This window comes from Miniopterus natalensis, chromosome 2, assembly GCF_054644295.1.
Source record: "Miniopterus natalensis isolate mMinNat1 chromosome 2, mMinNat1.hap1, whole genome shotgun sequence".
Taxonomy (NCBI): Eukaryota; Metazoa; Chordata; class Mammalia; order Chiroptera; family Miniopteridae; genus Miniopterus; species Miniopterus natalensis.
Window position 1 is genome coordinate 21,793,152 of NC_142082.1, and position 19,842 is coordinate 21,812,993.

At 35.3% G+C, this 19,842-nt stretch overlaps 1 protein-coding gene across 1 annotated transcript in view; it reads right to left on the reverse strand.

The window, feature by feature from the left end:
* Positions 1-19,842, reverse strand: part of LOC107523939 (disintegrin and metalloproteinase domain-containing protein 2) — a 102,093-nt gene that overhangs the window by 35,338 nt on the left and 46,913 nt on the right. The window contains exons 9-12 of the mRNA XM_016195638.2: positions 18,381-18,517; positions 14,397-14,577; positions 13,061-13,159; positions 12,752-12,947 (exon numbers count right to left, since the gene is read on the reverse strand). Coding sequence (XP_016051124.2) covers positions 12,752-12,947; positions 13,061-13,159; positions 14,397-14,577; positions 18,381-18,517 — 613 coding nt within the window. The remainder of the gene's footprint in view (positions 1-12,751; positions 12,948-13,060; positions 13,160-14,396; positions 14,578-18,380; positions 18,518-19,842) is intronic.

Sequence of the window (19,842 nt, forward strand, 5' to 3'; positions counted from 1 at the left end):
AAAAATCATATGATCATATCAATAAATGCAAAAAAAGCATTCGATAAACCCCAACACCCATTTTTGGTAATAACTCTTAGAAAAGTGGGATCAGAGGGAACATGCCTCAACATAATAAAGGCCATATATGACAAACCTACAGCCAACATCATACTCAATGGTCAAAAACTAAAACCATTTTCCCTAAGAACAGAAACAAGACAGGGGTGTCCGCTTTCACCATTCTTATTCAACATGGTACTAGAAGTCCTAGCCACAGCCATCAGACAGGAGGAAAACATAAATGGTATCCAAATTAAAAAGGAAGAAGTAAAACTGTCATTTGCAAATGACATGATATTGTACATAGAAAACCCTAAGGACTCCACCAAAGTGGGGAGATCCAAGATGGCGGTGGACTGAGTGGAAGCTACACCGACACTCTCCCAGGACCAATCTGGATTTACAACTAAAACATAGAAAACACATCCTGAAAACCAACTGAAGACTATCTGGAGAGCACCCTCATATCTAAGAAAGATAAGTGGAGGCTGCACAGAGACTGGTAGAAAATGCAGACTCCAGAGGACTGGCTGGGCTCCCACAGGCAGCAGCTGAGGGTCTGGAGTGATATCTCAGCTGTGGGGGTTCCCACTGAGGACTCTGGGGCCTAAACCCCAGGCTGGGATTCCCTGCCAAGAGCACCAGAACTGAGAAAGGTGCCCACATAACACCTGGCTGTGAAAAGCAGCAGGATTTCAGTCAGCCATGGAGAGGTGGCTGGAACTGCAGGCACCCTCTTAAAGACCCAACACAAAGCTTTGTATGCAGCCACTTACCTTGGGGTCTGGTGGAGGAGTTGTGGAGTGAACTGGAGCTTTGTGGGGCGAGTCTAGGGTTGTGGGCTCTGGAGAATGAGATCAGGGGACAACCATCTGGATTCCTCTGCCAAGTCATTCCCCCAGGGTATGGGAGACGTCCTTCTTGGGTGGAAAATTTTCAGTTTTGCCTGAGGGGGGAAGCAATTGCCTCTCCCTGCTAGAAAGCCTCTCACCTTGCCCAGAGGAGTTTCTACAGCCTGCTGCTTGTTAAGACACTGATAACAACCAGCTGCCCCACACTGTGGAGCTTCCACAGCCTGAGGCTCATTAACTGACGAGCAGAATAGATTCAATGACATGGAAGCATAGTTGAGACTGAGGAAATGTCAGAGGGAGGGGGAGAGGGGGTGGAGGGGGAGAGAGTAACCAAAGAATTTATATGCATATATGCAAAACCCAAGGACACGGACAATGGTGGGGAGAGTGACTGGGGAGGGGGAAGGAACGGGGGGGGGGGGGGTCATTGGGGAGAAAAAGGGACATCTGTAATACTTTAAACAAAAATAAAAATTATAAAAAATAAAAAAAAAGAATCAGATTAATCAGTCTGCAGGCAGAGGCAGACCTCAGAGTGCTTTGAGTCTTTGCCTGACCTGCTTCCAAGACAAAAAAAGTCTAAAGGATATTATTACCATAAAACCAGCAATACAGGAAATGTTAAAGGGACTGCTATAATTAGAAGTAGAAATAGAAAGAATGAGAAACATAGGCATAAAGAAATAAAATGGCAGTAGATAAGTATCTTTCAATAATAACCTTAAATGTAAAGGTGAGATTAAATGCCCCCCCCAAAAGCTATAGGGTAGCTGAATGGATAAGAAAACGTGACCCAAATACGTGCTGTCTACAAGAGACCCACCTCAGAACAAAAGACACATGGGATGAGAGTGAAGGGATGGAAAAAAATTCTCCATGCAAATGGAAATGAAAAATAGCCGTGTAGCAATACTCATTTTGAATGAAACAGACTTCCAAATAAAGACCATAACCAGAGACAAGAATCGTCATTACTTAATACTAAAGGGATCAATCCAACAAGAGGATATAACCCTGATAAACATATATGCATCCAACATAGGAGCACCTAAATTATAAAAAAAACTACTAGAGGACTTTAAGGGAGAGATCCACAGCAATACACTCATACTAGAAGAATTTAACACTCCACTGACTTCACTGATTAGGTCTTTCAAACAAAAAATCAACAAGGAATCAGTAAACCTAAATGACACACTAGTTCAGATGGATTTAATTGACATTTACAGAACATTCCACCCCAAAGCTGCAGAATATACATTCTTCTCAAGAGCACTTAGGACAACTCAAAGATAGACCACATGTTAGGACACAACACAAGTCTCTACAAGTTTAAGAAGATTGAAATCATATCAAGCATCTTCTTGGACCACAATGGCATGAAATTAGAAATCACAATAAAAACACTAAATAACATTCAAACACATGGAAGCTAAAAAGCATGTTTTTAAATGAATGGGTTACCAAAGAGGTCAGGAAAGAAATAAACTTCCTGGAAACAAATGAAAATGAACACACAACAACTCCCAATCTATGCGACACAATGAAAGGAGTCCTGAGAGGGAAGTTCATAGCACTATAAGCCTACCTCAGAAAACAAGAAAAACTTCTAATAGACTCTCTAACCATACAATTTAAAAACTTAGAAAGAGAACAACAAGAAAGGCCCAGAGTAAGTCGAAGGAAGTAAATAATAAAGATTAGAAAAGAAATAAATGACATTGAAACTAAAAAAATCATACAAAAGAACAATTCAACCAAGAGCTGGTTCTTTGAAAAGATAATCAAGATTGATGAACCTTTAGCCAGACTCATCAAGAAACAAAGAGAGAGGACTCAAATAAACAGAATCAGAAAAGAAAGAGGTGAAATATCAACTGACCCAACAGAAATAAAAAGGATTGTAAGAAAATACTATGAACAATTATATGCCACCAAGCTAGACAACCTGAATGAAATGGACAAATTGCTAGAAAAATACAACCTTCCAAAACTCAATCAGGAGGAGTCACAAAACCTGAATAAGCCAATAAGTGCTGATGAACTTGAAGCAGTAATCAAAGCCTCCCAGCACACAAAAGCCCTGGACCAGATGGCTTCACAGAGGAGTTTTGCCAAACATTCAAAGTAGAATTAACACCTACCCTCCTCAAACTATTTCAAGCAATCCAAGAGGAAGGAACACTTCCAAATCATTTTTATGAGGCCAGCATTAGCCTAATTCCAAAACTGGATACAGACACTACAAAGAAAGAGAATTATAGGCCAATAACCCTGATGAATATAGATGCTAAAATCCTCAACAAAATATTAGCAAATCGGATCCAACAATATATTAAAAAGATAATACAACATGTCCAAGTGGGATTTATTCCAGGGATGCAAGGCTGGTACAATATTTGCAAATCAATAAACGTGATACATCACATAAACAAACTGAAGGACAAAAATCACATGATTATATCAAGAGATGGAGAAAAAGCATTCTATAAACTCAACACCCATTTTTGATAAGGACATTGAAAAAAGAAATAGAGGAAGATATAAACAAATGAAAAAATATACCATGTTCATGGATTGGAAGAATTAACATCATTAAAATGTCCATGCTACCCAAAGCAATCTATAAATTCAATGCAATCCCTATTAAAATACCAATAACATATTTAACAGGTGTAGGGAAAACACTTCGAAAAATTATATGGAACCACAAACACCCTGAATAGCCATGGCAATCTTGAAAAAGAAGAACAAAGTTGGAAGGATCATAATACCAGATATCAAGTTATACTACAATGCCACTCTAATCAAAACAGCCTGGTACTGGCATAAGAACAGGCATATAGATCAGTGGAACAGAACAGAGAACCCAGAAATTGACCCATTCCATTATCGTCAATTAATATTTGATAAAGGAGGCAAGAACATACAATGGATTAAAGATAATCTCTTCAATAAATGGTGCTGGGAAAATTGGGCAGGTACGTGGAAAAAAAATGAAACTAGACCACCAACTTACACCATACACAAAAGTAAACTCAAAATGGATGAAAGACTTAAATATGAGATGTGAAATCATAAAAACCCTAGAGGAAAACATAGGCAGCAAAATCTCAGGCATCTCTCATAGCAATATGTTTGCTGATACATCTCCTAGGGCAAGGGAAACAAAGGAGAAAATTAACTAATGGGACTGCATTAAAGTAAAAAGCTTCTGCAAAGGAAAAGAAACCATCAACAAAACGAAAAGGGAGCCCACTGTATGGGAGAACATATATAGCAATGACACACCTGATAAAGGGTTAATATCAAAAATATATAAGGAACTTACAGAACTTACCAAACGGAAGACAAACAATCCAATTAAAAAATGAGTAAAGGACCTAAATAGATACTTCTCCAAGAGGACATACAGATTACCAAGAGACATATGAAAAAACGCTCAATGTCACTAATCACCAGATAAATGCAAATTAAAACCACACTGAGGTATCACTTCATTCCTGTCAGATTGGCTACCATTAACAAATCAACAAATGACACATGGTGTTGAGGGTGTGGAGAAAGGGGATCCCTGGTACACTCCTCGTGGGAATGCAGACTGGTGCAGCCACTATGGAAAACAGTATGGAGGTTCCTCAAAAAATTAAAAATGAAACTGCCTTTTGACCCAGTGATCCCACTTCTAGGAATATAAGAATCCTGAAACACTCATCAGAAAGAATATATGCACCCCTATGTGTATAGCAGCACAATTTACAATAGGTAAGATCTGGAAACAGCCTCAATGGCCATCAGTAGATGAGTAGATAAAAAAGCTGTGGGACATTCAGAACTTGGAACACTACGCAGCTGTAAAGAAGAAAGATTGCATCCCCTTTGGGATAGTGTGGATGGGCCTGGAGAATATTATACTAAGTGAAATAAGCCAGGCAGAGAAAGACAAATAGTACATGATCTCACTTACATGTGGAATCTAAAGAACATAATAAACTGATGTAGAAAATAGATTCAGTGACATAGAAGCATAGAACAGACTGATGAACTTCAGAGGGAAGGTGGATGGGTGGGGAGAGATTAACCAAAGAACTTATATGCATATATGCATAACCCATGGACACAGACAATAGTGTGGTGAAGGGATGGGGCAGGGAGTGGGTGCGGGGTAGAAGGGATCAATGGGGAAAAAAGGAGACATCTGTAATATTTTCAACGATAAAGATAATTTTTTTTTTTTTTTAAAGACAAAATGTAGAAAAGAAAGCAAGAAATTATTGACCACAGCAAAATATATACTTAGGACAATGAAACAAGGAAGGACATAGAAGAAACAACAGGAGAGTCTCGGCTGGGCTGCTTTGGCCACTGAGAAGTCAGAGAAAAGGGGGAAAAGGGAGCTTGGAGACAGGTTTAGGGGATTAGCACAGGATGACCTGCTGCTGCCCATTGCTCCCCTGGTTGCAAGTCCTTTTAAAGGTTGGGGACACTTGCCTGTGGGGGAAGGAGAGGGGGAAGGGAATGGCAGAGGCATGCTCCCTTAGAGGGAGAGCCAATGGAACTGTAATTTTCAGGGATTTTAAAGGCTGGGCATTTAGGAGAGGTCTTATGGGCAGATCAATAGAATATTCATCAGCCTTATGCTGCTATACCAAAGTGAAATTTATTCTCTTAATTTGTCCTTTGGTATGGTTGGCAAATGGTACTAATTGGATTTCTATTATCTGTTTCCTTGGATAGTGTGAATTAAGCTATTTACCCTTGGGTTGGGAAGGAGAAGTACAAACCATTTACTTTCAAATGTCCTTGGTTTAGGGAGGATAGGATTTACTGGGAGGCTGCAAATTGCTGTTTAACTATCGGCCTCAGTTTCCCTATTCTGCTTGTTCTGGAATTTTCCTAGCTTCTTACACTCTGCTATAACAGTTTTGCTCTTAAATTTAGGTCTATGATAAATTTTAAGTTAATTCTTATGTTTGGCATAAGGTATGGGTTCAGATTCATTCTTTTGCATGTGAATATGCCATTCATTGTTCAAGCTCATTTGTAGAAAAGACTTCAAAGGTATTTTTGCTCACTGTAGACTTCTACATGGGCACTTATTTTCTTTTAGCCTTAAGAGGTGTCTGCTTTGTCTTTTGGCTTTTGTAATTGTTGAGAAATGAAAAGTTTAACTCATTCTTGCTCCTTTAAAGATATTGTGTCTCCACTGCCCCCCCGCCCCTCCCCACACGGTATTGTTCTCATTTTCTGGCAGTTTTGCTACAATGTCTATGTGCTTTTTCTTTAAAGACATCCTTCTTAAGATTTTTAGAACATCTTGAATTTGCTCTAAGCTCTTTAAATATTGCTTCTTTCCATTCTCTCTCTTACCCTTTTAATGACTCCCTTTTTGGAGTTAGGCAGAATCTATGGGGCAGGGATCACCCAAATCCAATCATGCAATTATATCAGGGCTGAAGTGCAATTTTATCTCGATTTACCTCATTATCTTAGGTGCAAACTACTGATAGAGAGCCTTACAAGAATTTTATCTTCTCTTCACTGAAAACCCACCAAGGATAAATATTTGGTCTTTGATTATCTTGTGACTTCAGAGAAAATCATAATGCCTTTTAAATATATGCTCTGTCCTGTGCTCTGACCCCAGGACCTCCTGGGGCATGGGACTGAGCCACACCGGTGGAGCACCTTTTTAATATTTTAAGTGACCAAGTTCCTGAACAGCTTCAGACCCCCAGAATGCTTCACTCAAAGTCTATGGTTTTGACAGTTCCCCTTCAATTCTAGCTGATTTGTGAAAGATTTCTGCTTAAGCCAAACCTGGTCTTCAACTTTTAGAATCTGCAAATGTTTCTAGGAACACAAATGGCTGACAGTTGTCCCCTAAGAGATGCAAAGTTTCTCTACTGTGAAAATTTAAAGCATTAGAATGTCTTTGGGTTTATTGTACTCTAATGCTTTTAAAATATCAATGCAGTGTATCTTGATTTTTCTAGTAATTTTCTCATAGTTGCACATGTCACTACTCACTACATCTTTTTTCTAAATTTAATATTTAATATAGGTTTTATATTTAATGCATTTGCTAAATATTTATAAGTAAAAAACCCTATCATAGTATTTTTCTTCTATGCTCTTTTTTTACTCTTGCCTGAGAGTTAAATGTTTGTAATGATTTTGTTTTCTTCTCCTTTATTGACTTTTAGATTCATATTATTATTATTCTTGTAGTTAGATTATAAAGTTAATACTTTACTTATATGTTAATTTTTAATTCCTCTCTGTGCTGCATTTTATTGAAATGATCAAGTTTTGTTTCAGTTTATTTTATTTTTTCCTGGTGAAATTTTCTATTTTTATTCTAGAAGTTAACATATTTTTGACACATTAATAGCTTTATTTTATATTATTCTTTATCTTTTAAAATTTATATTATATATTTTTATCTTTTATATTTTATTTATTTTATTTTTTAAAATACATCTTTATTGATTTCTTTTAGAGAGAGGAAAGGAGAGGGATAGAGAGATAAGAACATCAATGATGAGAGAGTCATTGATCAGCTGCCTCCTGCTTGCCCCCAACTGGGGATTGAGCCCGCAACCCAGGCATGTGCCCTGACCAGGAATTGAACCCCGATTGCCTGGATCCTAGGTCGATGCTCAACCACTGAGCCATGCCCGGCTGGGCTATCTTTTAAATTTTAAAAGATGTATGTCAGTCAACAATGAGTTTTACTAATTTCTGTGATTATTATTTCTTCTTGCTTAATTGTTCTTTCTCCTGGTTTAATCTCCCTTAGTTTGGATGTCATTCACAAACATTTCTACAGAGATGAATTTGGAAAGTAAATTATATAAGTTCAAATTCTTTAATATACTCTCCCTTTTTAGTATCTTTTTAGAAATGAAATAAATTTCTCAATTATATCTGCCAGCTTAAAAAAAAGTTCTACCTTTTAGTGATTTAACCAATGTTTTAATTTATTTTTAAGCCAGAATACCTTTTAATTCATGATCTTCTCTCCCAATATATATATGGGAGTGTGTATATATATGTATATATGGGTGTGTATATATATATGTGTGTATATATGTATGTGTGTGTGTATACATACATACATACATACATACATATATATACTTATATATATATATTGCATATGTATATTTCTTCAAAATTTCCTCACCTGGTTTCAAATCACTGGCTACCTTGTGAGGGTACTTTTCCATTCTATATGTTTCTTTTCTTGTGTCTTTGTGTTGCCTCTCTTCAAACTAATAGTCATTCTTATTGTATGTTCATTTAGGGAGTTGATAATCACTTTGCAACTTTTTTTTTACACATAAATTAGAGTAAGCATTACTACTTGTTCCAGTTGAGAGAAAGTTGACCCACCTGGCTGCTTCTATAAATGTCCTAAATATTTTCTCTGTCAATTGCCATTAATTTCTGTGATATAAAGGTGAAATTATGTTGCTCATTGCCATATTCTTCAGCAAATGATTCCATGTGTATTTTGTACAATAGTTTTCTTTTTTCTTTTCAACCTCATATTACATGATTTCATAGTTCCTGGATTTTCAGAAACTTTTCAGTTCTCTTTGGGAGTTTCATGAGTCATCCTTGTAGTTTTCTAGTGTGAATGTATGCACCTGTCTCTGCATGTCTGCGTGTATGGTTTCAATTGTATTAATATGCCAACTTATATTTTTGACCCTTTTAATGCTCATAGACATGTGTATTTATTCTATACTTACTAAGGAAACTGTGGATATGGAGTGAATGAGGGGAGTGTAACTTGTGTTCAGTCTGCCTTCTTCCTTATTGAATGCAGATCCCATAGACTTTTAATCCTTCCCTTTATTATTTTGTGGGAATAATTCAGATTTGTATTCTCAGACAGCTTTTATAACTTTTTTCCTTTCAGCACTTCTCTTCCCTTTCTGTAATTCTTCAAAATATTTATAATAAAATTACATTAGTTTTAACATTCACAGAAAAGCAGGTGTGATTTCAAGATAACAAAGGTGACAATGGACACTTTATAATGATAAAGGGGACACTACATCAAGAAAATGTAATACTTCTTAATATATGCACCCAACCAGGAAGAGCCAAAATATATAAAGCAAACCCTCACAGAAGTAAAGGGAGAAACAGATCAAAACACAATCATAGATGGGGAACTTAATACTCCATTGAAAGCTCTAGATATATCAACCAAACAGAAAATCAATAGTTATCAGCCTTAAATGACACACTACACCAAATGTACATAACCGACATTTACAGAGCCCTTCATCCCAGAACATCAGATTATACATTCTTCTCTAGAGCACATGGAACATTCTCAAGGGTAGATCATATGTTGGGTCACAAAAGTAGCATCAACAAATTCAAGAAGATTGAAATTATACCAAGCATATTCTCTGACCACAATGCCTTGAAATTAGAAATCAACTGCAAAAAGGAAGTAAAAAATCCCACAAATACATGGAGATTAAACAACATACTGCTAAAAAATGACTGGTCATAGAAGAAATAAGAGATGTAATCAAAAGATATATAGAGACAAATGAGAATGGCAATACAACATATCAAAAAACTTCTGGGATGCAGAGAAAGCAGCGATAAGAGTGAAGTTTATATCACTACAGGCCTATCGCAAGAAACAAGAGAAATCTCAAGTAAAAAACCTAACATCACATCTTAAAGAACTAGAAAAAGAAGAAGAAAAGCAACCCAAAGTCAGCAGAAGAAAATCATAAAAATTAGAGAAGAATTGAATGAAATAGAGAACAAAAAGACTATGCAAGAAAATTAATAAAACAAAGGGCTGGTTCTTTGAAAAGATTAATAAAATTGACAAACCAATGGCTGAACTCAATAAGAAAAAAATGGAAAAGACACATATAAATAAAATTAGAAATGAGAGAGGAGAAGTCACCACAGACATCACAGATATACAAAGGATCGTACTAGAATATTATGAAAGACTACATGCCACCAAATCCAATAACCCAGAAGAAATGGATAAGTTTCTAGAAATATATAACCTTCATAGATTAAATCACAACTAATTGGAAAATCTAAATAGACCAATCAATAGGGAGGAAATTGAAACAATCATTAAAAATCTCCCAGAAAATAAACATCCAGGACTAGATGGCTTCACCAGTGAATTCTACCAAACATTCAAACAAGATTTAAAACCTGTCCTTCTCAAACTCTTCCAAAAAATTGAAGAAGAGGCAATACTTACTAATACATTTTATGAGGCCAATATAACCCTGATATACAAATCTGGCAATGGTAACAAAAAAAAGAAAACTACAGACCGATATCTTTGATGAATACAGATGCAAAAATCCTAACCAAAATACTTGCAAATCAAATACAACAATATATCAAAAAAATAATACATCATGATCAAGTGGAGTTCATTCCAGGGGCACAAGAATGGTTCAAATACACAAATCAATCAATGCAATACACCGCATTAACAAAAGGAAAGATAAAAGTCATATGACCTTATCAATAGATGCAGAAAAATCACTTGATAAGATACAACTTCCATTTATGATTAAAACACCCAATAAAATAGGAATAGAAAGTACCTCACCATAATAAAGGATATATATGATAAAGACTCAGCTAATATCACTCTCAATGTAGAAAAACTGAAAGTTTTTCTTCTAAGATCAGGAACAAGACAAAGATGTCCAATATCACCACTCTTATTCAATATAGTTCTGGAAATTCTAGCCAGAGCAATAAGACAAGAGAAAGCAGTAAAGGCATCCAAATAGGAAAGGAAGAAGTAAAACTGTCAGTTTTTGCAGATGATTTGATTCTGTATATAGAAAACTCTAAAGATACCACCAAGAAATTATTAGAAATAATAAACAAATACAGTAAAGTTGCAGAATACAAAAATCAATGTACAAAAATCCATTGCCTTCCTGTATACTAACAAAATTTCAGAAAAAGAAATGAAAAAGACAATTCCTTTTGCAATTGCAACCAAAAGAATGAAATATCTAGGAATAAACTTAACAAAGAATGTGAAAGACCTACATACCAAAAATTACAAAGCATTATTAAAAGACATTGAAAAAGACACAACAAAATAGAAAAATATCTTGTGTTCATGGATTGGAAGAATCAACATAGTTAAAATGGCCATACTAACCAAAGCAATATACAGATTTAATTACAATCCCCATCAAAATATCAATGTCATTTTCTAAAGAACAAGAAACCATCAGATTTGTATGGAACCACAAAAGACCCTGAATGGCCAAAGCAATCCTGAGAGAAAAGAACAAACCTGGAGGTATCACACTACCTGACTTCAAATTACACTACAGATCTATGAAAATCAAAACAGCATGGTATTGGCAGAGAAACACACACAGATCAGTGAAACAGAATAGAGAGCCCAGACATGAAACCACATGTATATGACCAGATAATTTTCATCAAAGAAATCAGAAACACACAATGAAGTAAAGATAGTTTTGTCAATAAAGAGAGCTGGAAAAACTGGAAAGCCACATGCAAAAGAACGAAACTGGATTACAGTTTGTTCCCATGTACAAAAATTAATTCAAAATGGATCAAAGACCTAAAAAGAAGACCTGAGACAATAAGTTACATAGAAGAAAACATAGGTACAAAACTTATGGGACTGGGTCATAGAGAACATTTTATGAACTTGACACCAAAGGCAAAGGAAGTAAAGGCAGAAATAAGTGAATGGGACTATATCAAACTAAAAGGCTTCTGCACAGCAAAAGAAACTGACAACAAAACCAAGAGGCAGCCAACCAATGGGAGATGATATTTGCAAGCAGTAGCTCCGACAAAGGTTTAATTTCCAAAGTTTATAAAGAACACTTAAAACTCAACACCAAACAATCCAATCAAAAAGTGGGCAGAGAACTTGAACAGACACCTCTCCCAAAAAGACATATAAACAGCCAGTAGATATATGAAAAGGTGTTCAACCACACTAGCAGTTGGAAAAATGCAAATCAAAACTACAATAAGATACCACCTCACACCTGTTAGAGTGGCTATGATCAACAAGACAGGCAATAACAACAGTTGAAGAGGTTGCGGAGAAAAGGGAACCCTCATTCATACCTGGTAGGAATGTAAACTGGTACAACCACTATGGAAGGCAGTCTGGTGATTCCTCAGAAAATTAAGAATAGAGCTACCATAGGACCCAGCAATCCCTGTCCTGGGTATATACCCAAAAAACTCAAAAACATGTATTGCAAAGATATATGCACTCTATGTTTATTGCAGCATTATTCATGGTGGCCAGACATGGAAACAACCAAAATGTCCTGTGATAGAGGACTGGATAAAGAAGGTGTGGGACATGCACACAGTGGAATACTACTCAGCCATAAGGAAGGATGAGAGACTGCCATTCATAACAACATGGATGGACCTTGAGAATATTAAGCTAGGTGAAATAAGTCAGTCAGAAAAAGCTAAGAACCACATAATTTCACTCATATGTGGGATATAAAATTGAAACTCATGGACACAAACAGCAGTGTGGTGGTTGCCAGAGAGAAAGGGGTGGGGAGTGAAGGGGGTCCTAATATATGGTGAAGGGAGAAGATTTGACTTTGGGTGGTAGGGCACACAGTGCAATATACAGATCTTGTAACATAGAAACCCACACCTGAAACCTGTACGATATTGACCAGTTTCACCATAATAAATTTAATAAGAATTACATTATTTTAAAAAATCACAACTATGTATCAACATCTATTTTTTTTCAGTTTCCAGAAAAATGCATATACAGTAAATCAAATTATAATAAATACCTTGACCAAATGTATCCGTACATTGTTTTCTCTCACTTATACAATGTCCATTCAAGCAGAGAAATTGATTTTGGTCACATGGCATACCATTGTGAACATACAGGTCCTCTGGACATGAGTCAGATGATCCATTGCAATATTCAGCTAGGTCACATTCATCATAGGCAGCCCTGCATTCCTCTCCTTTTGATACAAACTGATGGTGTAAGGTACATGATATTGAATGAAGCAGAATATAAACATATAGATGTCATAAAGAATGAAAACTTTACTTATATAAGTAATATAGAAATTTAAAAAGACTCTTACCTTACAATTCTCACAGCATAGTCCCATGTCACAATTGTTACCAGGTTTTATTGTACATGAGGCAGCGTCACAGCATGAACTTGGCATTTCAGCACACTCCTGAAAGGCAAACCAAATGCTTTTAAATATCTTCCAACTTTTATTTACAATGGATACATGTTTTAATGATGTCAACCTCATATAATATATATTATATATACTATAGACAGATGCTTAGCATACATGTTGGTCAACAAAAAATTTAAATCACTTATTTATTCATGCATTTAATAGATATTTATCAGTTACCTACAATGTGTGTAACTAATACTGTGAGTTTTTTATATCCCTAGAGGGGGTTTGACTATATTGGTAGTAGAATTTTCTGAAATCTTGGAGGCCATCAAAGCCAGCCTCCAGGAGCTCCCTGGCTCTTGTAGACAGAGATAGTTAAATACAAGACATGAAATGAAAGTTACAATTTAACAATTTCATTAGAGTGACTAGTTCTTACTCATCCTTTATCAATCTACTGTATTTTAATAAGTCAGTAACTTTTATGAGATATTCAAAGTTTATTTTACTTTTAATTCTCTAAAGATGAAGAACTAGAAAATGTTTCTTAACATGACTGAAATCATCACTTTTACATCACTCATCCATATTTCATGATGACTTGTGTTTATGCTGTCATTCATCTATGCCAAGTGATTCTATTTCTTTTAAGTTATATTATTAGGCTTAATAAAAGCAACATATAAGAAAGGAGAAAGTTGGTGAGATGATATATTCACACACGCACATACACATGCACACACACACACACACACAAATTTTTAAAATTCCCAAGGATTTTAAAAAGGGTTGATTGGGCCAAAAATTTCAATAAGTTATAAGCAGCTTTTTGTAATGTTTCTGTGGGTAAGAAAACCAGCTTTTATGGATTATGTATGACCTTTTTGACTTAAAGATTTTCCCAGATTAAAATACCCAAAACTAGAAATGTGCCTCCTATGTTTTCTTACTCAATTGTAAAGCCTTTATATCTTTCTGAATGAAAGAGGATTTTAGGTTAAGAATAAATACGAGGAAAATACACAAGAGGGGCAGTTTAAACCTAGGTCAACTCAACTATAGTATTAATGACCTAGAAAATCACTTATACAGATAATCTACAAACCACTAAATCTGTACATCAATATATAAGTGCACTCATTATTTTATTAAAATCCCTATATGCTTTCTTAAGGTTTTTGTAGAAAACTAAGTTTAATAAATTATTAAAAATAACAGTGTAACACTATAAAAATGATTTTTGATGCAATTCTAGTATGCATTGTTTCAAAGTAGTACTGACCTCTGGAGTCCCACAGTCACATGCTTCTCCTTCTTCCACTATTTTATTACCACAAACTGCAGCTTTGTATGATGGATCTAAAGGTGGATGATTTTGAAGACAATGGGATTTTGGCTTTGAAATAAAACGTGCAAAATCTTCCATGCTGCAGTTACTAAAGAACTTCACACCACTGGAATGACTAAAAAATACATTAAACTTCAAATTTTTATGTAAGCATTGAATCCATAAACTGCCTAATCTGGGAATAAGGCTACTTAACAACATTCGATAGCAGACAAAATGCTCAATTTTGTTAGTGTCAACTGAAAAAAATTAAATATTTTTAGTAGAAATAAATAAAATGTTGTTGGATCTTCTATTACAGTTATCTGTGACACTGTTTTCTTTTGCAGCTTCTAAGTTCATCTGTTTCATTTTTGTTCCTGTTCCTTTCATGACTTCTAAATATTGTAATATCCTTGTATTGACAAAGGAGATCGAGGTTTTCCACTTCTTCATACTTACTCACAGGTAATCTTTTTGAGTTCTAGATTTTAAATAACGCCAATACCTAACAACTCAGATATTTGTTTTCCTAATTCAAACTTATCACCTAAACTCCAGAGTCCAATACCCAATTATTTACTTAGTGTTTACACAGAGATAACTTTTTTAAGCACACATCTAGCACACTACCCCCTTACTGCTCTTTATTCCCTTAGTGACATTGATTTTTCTTAAAAATATTTATCAAAAACTGGAATGTTAATTATTGAATTATTTATTGACTATCTTTTCCTACTAGTTTTTTAGCTCTAGGGAAAAGGCATTTTCGATGATTTTGTTCACTAGCAGAAAGCTAAGAACTCAACAATGATTTAAAAGAAAATGAAATGCATGCATGGTTAAAACTGTTAAATAGTAGACTTTTTGGTTGCTGTTTCACTATAATTTTTATTATTCTGAATAGTATTAACAAGGAAAAAGGTTATGCCTAGCCAGTGCTACTGGTTGACCCATGAACCAAGAGATAACCAGTTCCATTCCCGGTCAGGGCACATGAGCAGGTTGGGGGCTCCATGATCCCCAATAAGGGGTGCGCAGGAGACAGCCAATAGATGTCTCTCTCTCATCGATATTTCTGTCTCTTTCTCTCTCTCCCTTTCCCTTCCTCTCTCTCTAAAGTCAGTACAAAATATTTTTTAAAAAACTGTAATCATGAAGGTCTGTAATTTGATGACAGATACAGCTAATATGAAGTTATTGATTTTTTTTTTTAAAGCCATAGACTCAAACCCTAGTCATTCAGATTATTACAGGAAAATGTTATTCCTATGAGGGCTATAAATTAGGGAGATTTGAACAAACTACCAGTTTTGATATTTTTTGCTGTTGTTGTCACATCCTGGTTGAACATACCCTTCAGTTATATTAACCATAATTAGTGGATTTATTATTACATTGCCAACAATTCAGATAACTTCTAAATATGAAAAACCAAAAGGAGAGAAAACAATACAACTTAAATATTACTAAGAACCAGGCAATGCAAGGTATGTTTGTTATGTATGAACTGGTCCATAGGGGATACATTTTCTGGTAATGAATTATTAATGTTTTCATTAAGAAGAAAATATCAATCATAATTATATCCAATTGGAGAATTTATTTGCAGTTTGAATATTTGCACAGATTTTCTGGATATTCCCATTTCCCATTCTCTCATTTTTTTTCTTTTTTTCTTTTTATTTATTTTTATTTTTGTTTAAAATATTACAGATGTCCCTTTTTATCCCCAATGACCCATTCCACCCCATCCCTTCTCCCTCTCCAGTCCCTCTCCCCATTTTTTGTGTCCTTGGGTTGTGCGTATATGCATATAAGTTCTTTGGTTACTCTCTCCCCCTCCACGCACCTGCCCTCCTCCATGCCTCTGACATTCGTGAGTCTGATCTTTGCTTACATGTCATTTTATCTTGATAATAGAACCTCTTATTTTCAGTTCAATACATAACTTCCTTGCATAAATGCCTACATTTTTTAGCTTTTTGTAAAATTAGGAGTAGGCGGATATAAATGTTAGATAACTAATTTAAAATGAAGCTATATATTTAAAGTTCTAGGAAATAACGTTGACAGCCATGCTTTTATGTGACCCTTTATTCTCTTAGTGACTATAAACTTGGCTAATTTAATTTTGTAGTTAAAACTTCCATCATGAGTTATGACATTATTTTAGAAATGGAAGCCATTATGCAGAAATCACTGTGAAATTACAGTGTGAAATGCTACATATTTAATTTTTTATTCCAACTAATATATTAAGAAGACCTTTTCTTTAAACAAGGCAGGTTTTTCTTTCTCTTGAAGCCAGATTTAGGGAACCCGCATTTGGCCATTGGTGAGAAGTGACTGAGAAATATCGGTATAATAGATGTAAGTGCCATGGGGATTTGAGATTCCTGTCTGTGTTATTTACTTGCACTACCTGGATCATTTTTAGCTTGTTCCCAAATAGACCATTTTGGTCATCAGGTAGATTAATATGCCTGTTTGATCTTATAATTCTGTGGATCTGAAAATACACAAATTATGATGAAAATATTCAACTTCAGTAACACAGTAACTTAGTGTTTCCCAGATGCATGCTCAACTCTACAAGGGTCCAGTATCCCAGCAGGAGCTGAAACAGTACTCTAGGAGTCTGCACTACAAACCTTTGATACTTGTCAGAGATTCCACATGAAGCCTAATCTACCAGGAATATCTTTAGTTTTATTGTATCTTAATGGTCATAAGTACCAAAGAACAAAGCATCTTGCATCAAACCCAGCACCTGCTGCAGTGCCCTGTCTGTACATCATCTCCTGCCAAAGGTGTCCTTATTGCAATCAGATCACTTACCAACCCAGTGCAACAATCATTTCACTTCTGGGATAACTATTTTTATATGGGTTCTTCCCAAATCAGAGCCTGAAATAAAACTTTGAATGCAAGTAGTTTGAAGAAATGATTGTGGAAGCAGGAGTGAGGGAAGCTATCAAGTTTGCTGCTGTAAATAATTAGGCTTGATTTTCTAAGACATCTGAAAAGCAGAAAATGTCTCCAAAAGTGTCCCTCAGAAAGATAAGAGGCTGGCTCCAGCAACTGACTGGATAATGGGTTCCCTAATCCCTGACTGTTTGGTCCTAATTTTATAAAATGTCATATTACACACTAAGAATAATGATGGTAACAGCAAATTCATAGTTTTTTTTTTTGTTGTTGTTGTTGTTGTTTTTAACCCTCACCTGAGGATATGTTTTTTGTTTGTATTTTTTCCCCATTGCTTTTCTGAGAGAGTGGAAGAAAGAGAGAGAAAGAAACATCAATGTGAGAGAGACACATTGATTGGTTGCCTCCTGCACGTGCCCCGACCAGGGCCAGGGATCAAATCTGCAACCGAGGCATATGTCCTTGACTGTAATTGAACTTGAGACCCTTTAGGCGGTGAGCTGACACTCTAACCACTGAGCAAAACAGGCTAGGGCAAATTCACTAGGTTTTACGGCATGATAAGGGTAGTGAAAAATGCCTCTTGTAATAACAAAGAAAAAGCTGAATAACAGCATCTAGGAAATTAATAGATGCCAAGACCTCAGGCTGACCCAGGGCAGAATGAAGGAGATTTCTGCAGATAAGACCATACTAATCAATCATTCTTGTACAATGATCACAAGCCAGTATTTGGCTTACCTTCTCAGGCCTTAAATTATAAAATCATGTAAGTAAAAATAGTGATAAATGTAGTGTTAGATCACATATGACAAAGCAAGTGTGACATTAGATTAGGAAATATTGAGATAGATATTTGGGACTTGGATTATATATTTTGATCAGGAGATCATTGGTCACAGCTTATATTTGACCAGTTTTAATTATTTTAACAGCTTAGACTTTAAATACACCAAACTTATTTTCATATAAACTATATGTGTAAAACATAAAAGTAAAGCATCTTACATTGCTTCTGGGTTCATTATACAGACAGCTCCTGAGCACTGGCATTTGTCAATGTCATCATAAGCTATTCCCATATTAAGGCTCAGTAATTGAGATACAACAACTGAAAGTGATTCCAGACTTATGGCTTTGGGGTGCTGAAAAAAAAACACAAAAAACATGTGCACACTAATATTTTAGGACATAATTCATTTGCTGGGAGAATAATGTAATTATTAAAAATAGTCACATGACAAAATGGAATAGAGGCTTCCACAGAAGTGCCATCCACGTTGGCCTAATTTGTTATGGGTACCGTCATCAATATGAAAAATATGAATAATGAAATCTGAAATATTACCAAAATGTAAATGTATGATTCATTTGGTGATATCAAAACAGGATAAGAATTGCCCCAATAACATAAGTATATAATAATTATAGTCATATTTGTACTAACAAAAATGTAAAGACACACACATATACACAGTGTCAAATTATTAATAGGTTGTGCTCATTTATAATTTGATTATTTAGAGATGATATTTTACATAAATATTTCATACTTTTAAAAAATCATAAATTAGTCCATTGAATTAATTTATATTGTGGGAATAACGACTGATAATGAGAATGCCAACTTTCTACGGTTGTGTAAACAATTTTCAAAACCAAAATGCTCTTATCATTCTCTCTTTGTAAATGTAAGATGCTTGTATAGCACATTTTGACTGTACTAAAACATATGAAGTTTAAGAAAAATCCACTAGGTCTTCAAATATATCTAATGACATTTTTGTGAGTATACTTCAAGATAGTTTTCCAGGAATACATTTTGGTATATTATGTTTGCTTCTCTAAATCAACTTTCTATCATTTTCCACCCTGCTTTCTAGTCCAGGATGACACCAAAGGATTCTATCAAGAGGTTCCTTTGCCCTCTGCTTTGCTTTGGTCTAATGGGGAGGAGAGGGTGAGAAAAGAGCAAGGTATTTATTACCATCGTTATCAGGGTGCCTATGACTGTCTGAACCCCTGAGTAGAGGTTTCTACATTCTGTCTGTGACCTTAATAGAATGACTCTGTCCTTTCCTTCAAGCTTGGGTGACAAATTAAATATCTTTATGACTTGCCCTGAGGTACTGCAAAGTCCCTACACTATATCTTGCATGCGCATTGATAAATGGTCCTTTTATCAAATTACTACTGGTTGAGTGCACCATCCATTATCAGAGAGAGGGAGAGAGAAGAAAAGAAGATCGAAGAGGAGGAAGATAGGAGGAGAGGAGGAGAGGAGAGGAGAGAGGGAAGAGGGTGGAGGAGAGTGGAAGGGGAAGGGAGGAAGAGGGAGATTTGATTCTGTGGAAAAGAAAATGAAGGATTCTGCTAAATTTCAATAGTGTAAATAGTAAGATTATTATAAATAGTAATATAATACAGAGTAGGATAGTATATTATTATTGTAGTTATTTGAGATTTTTTT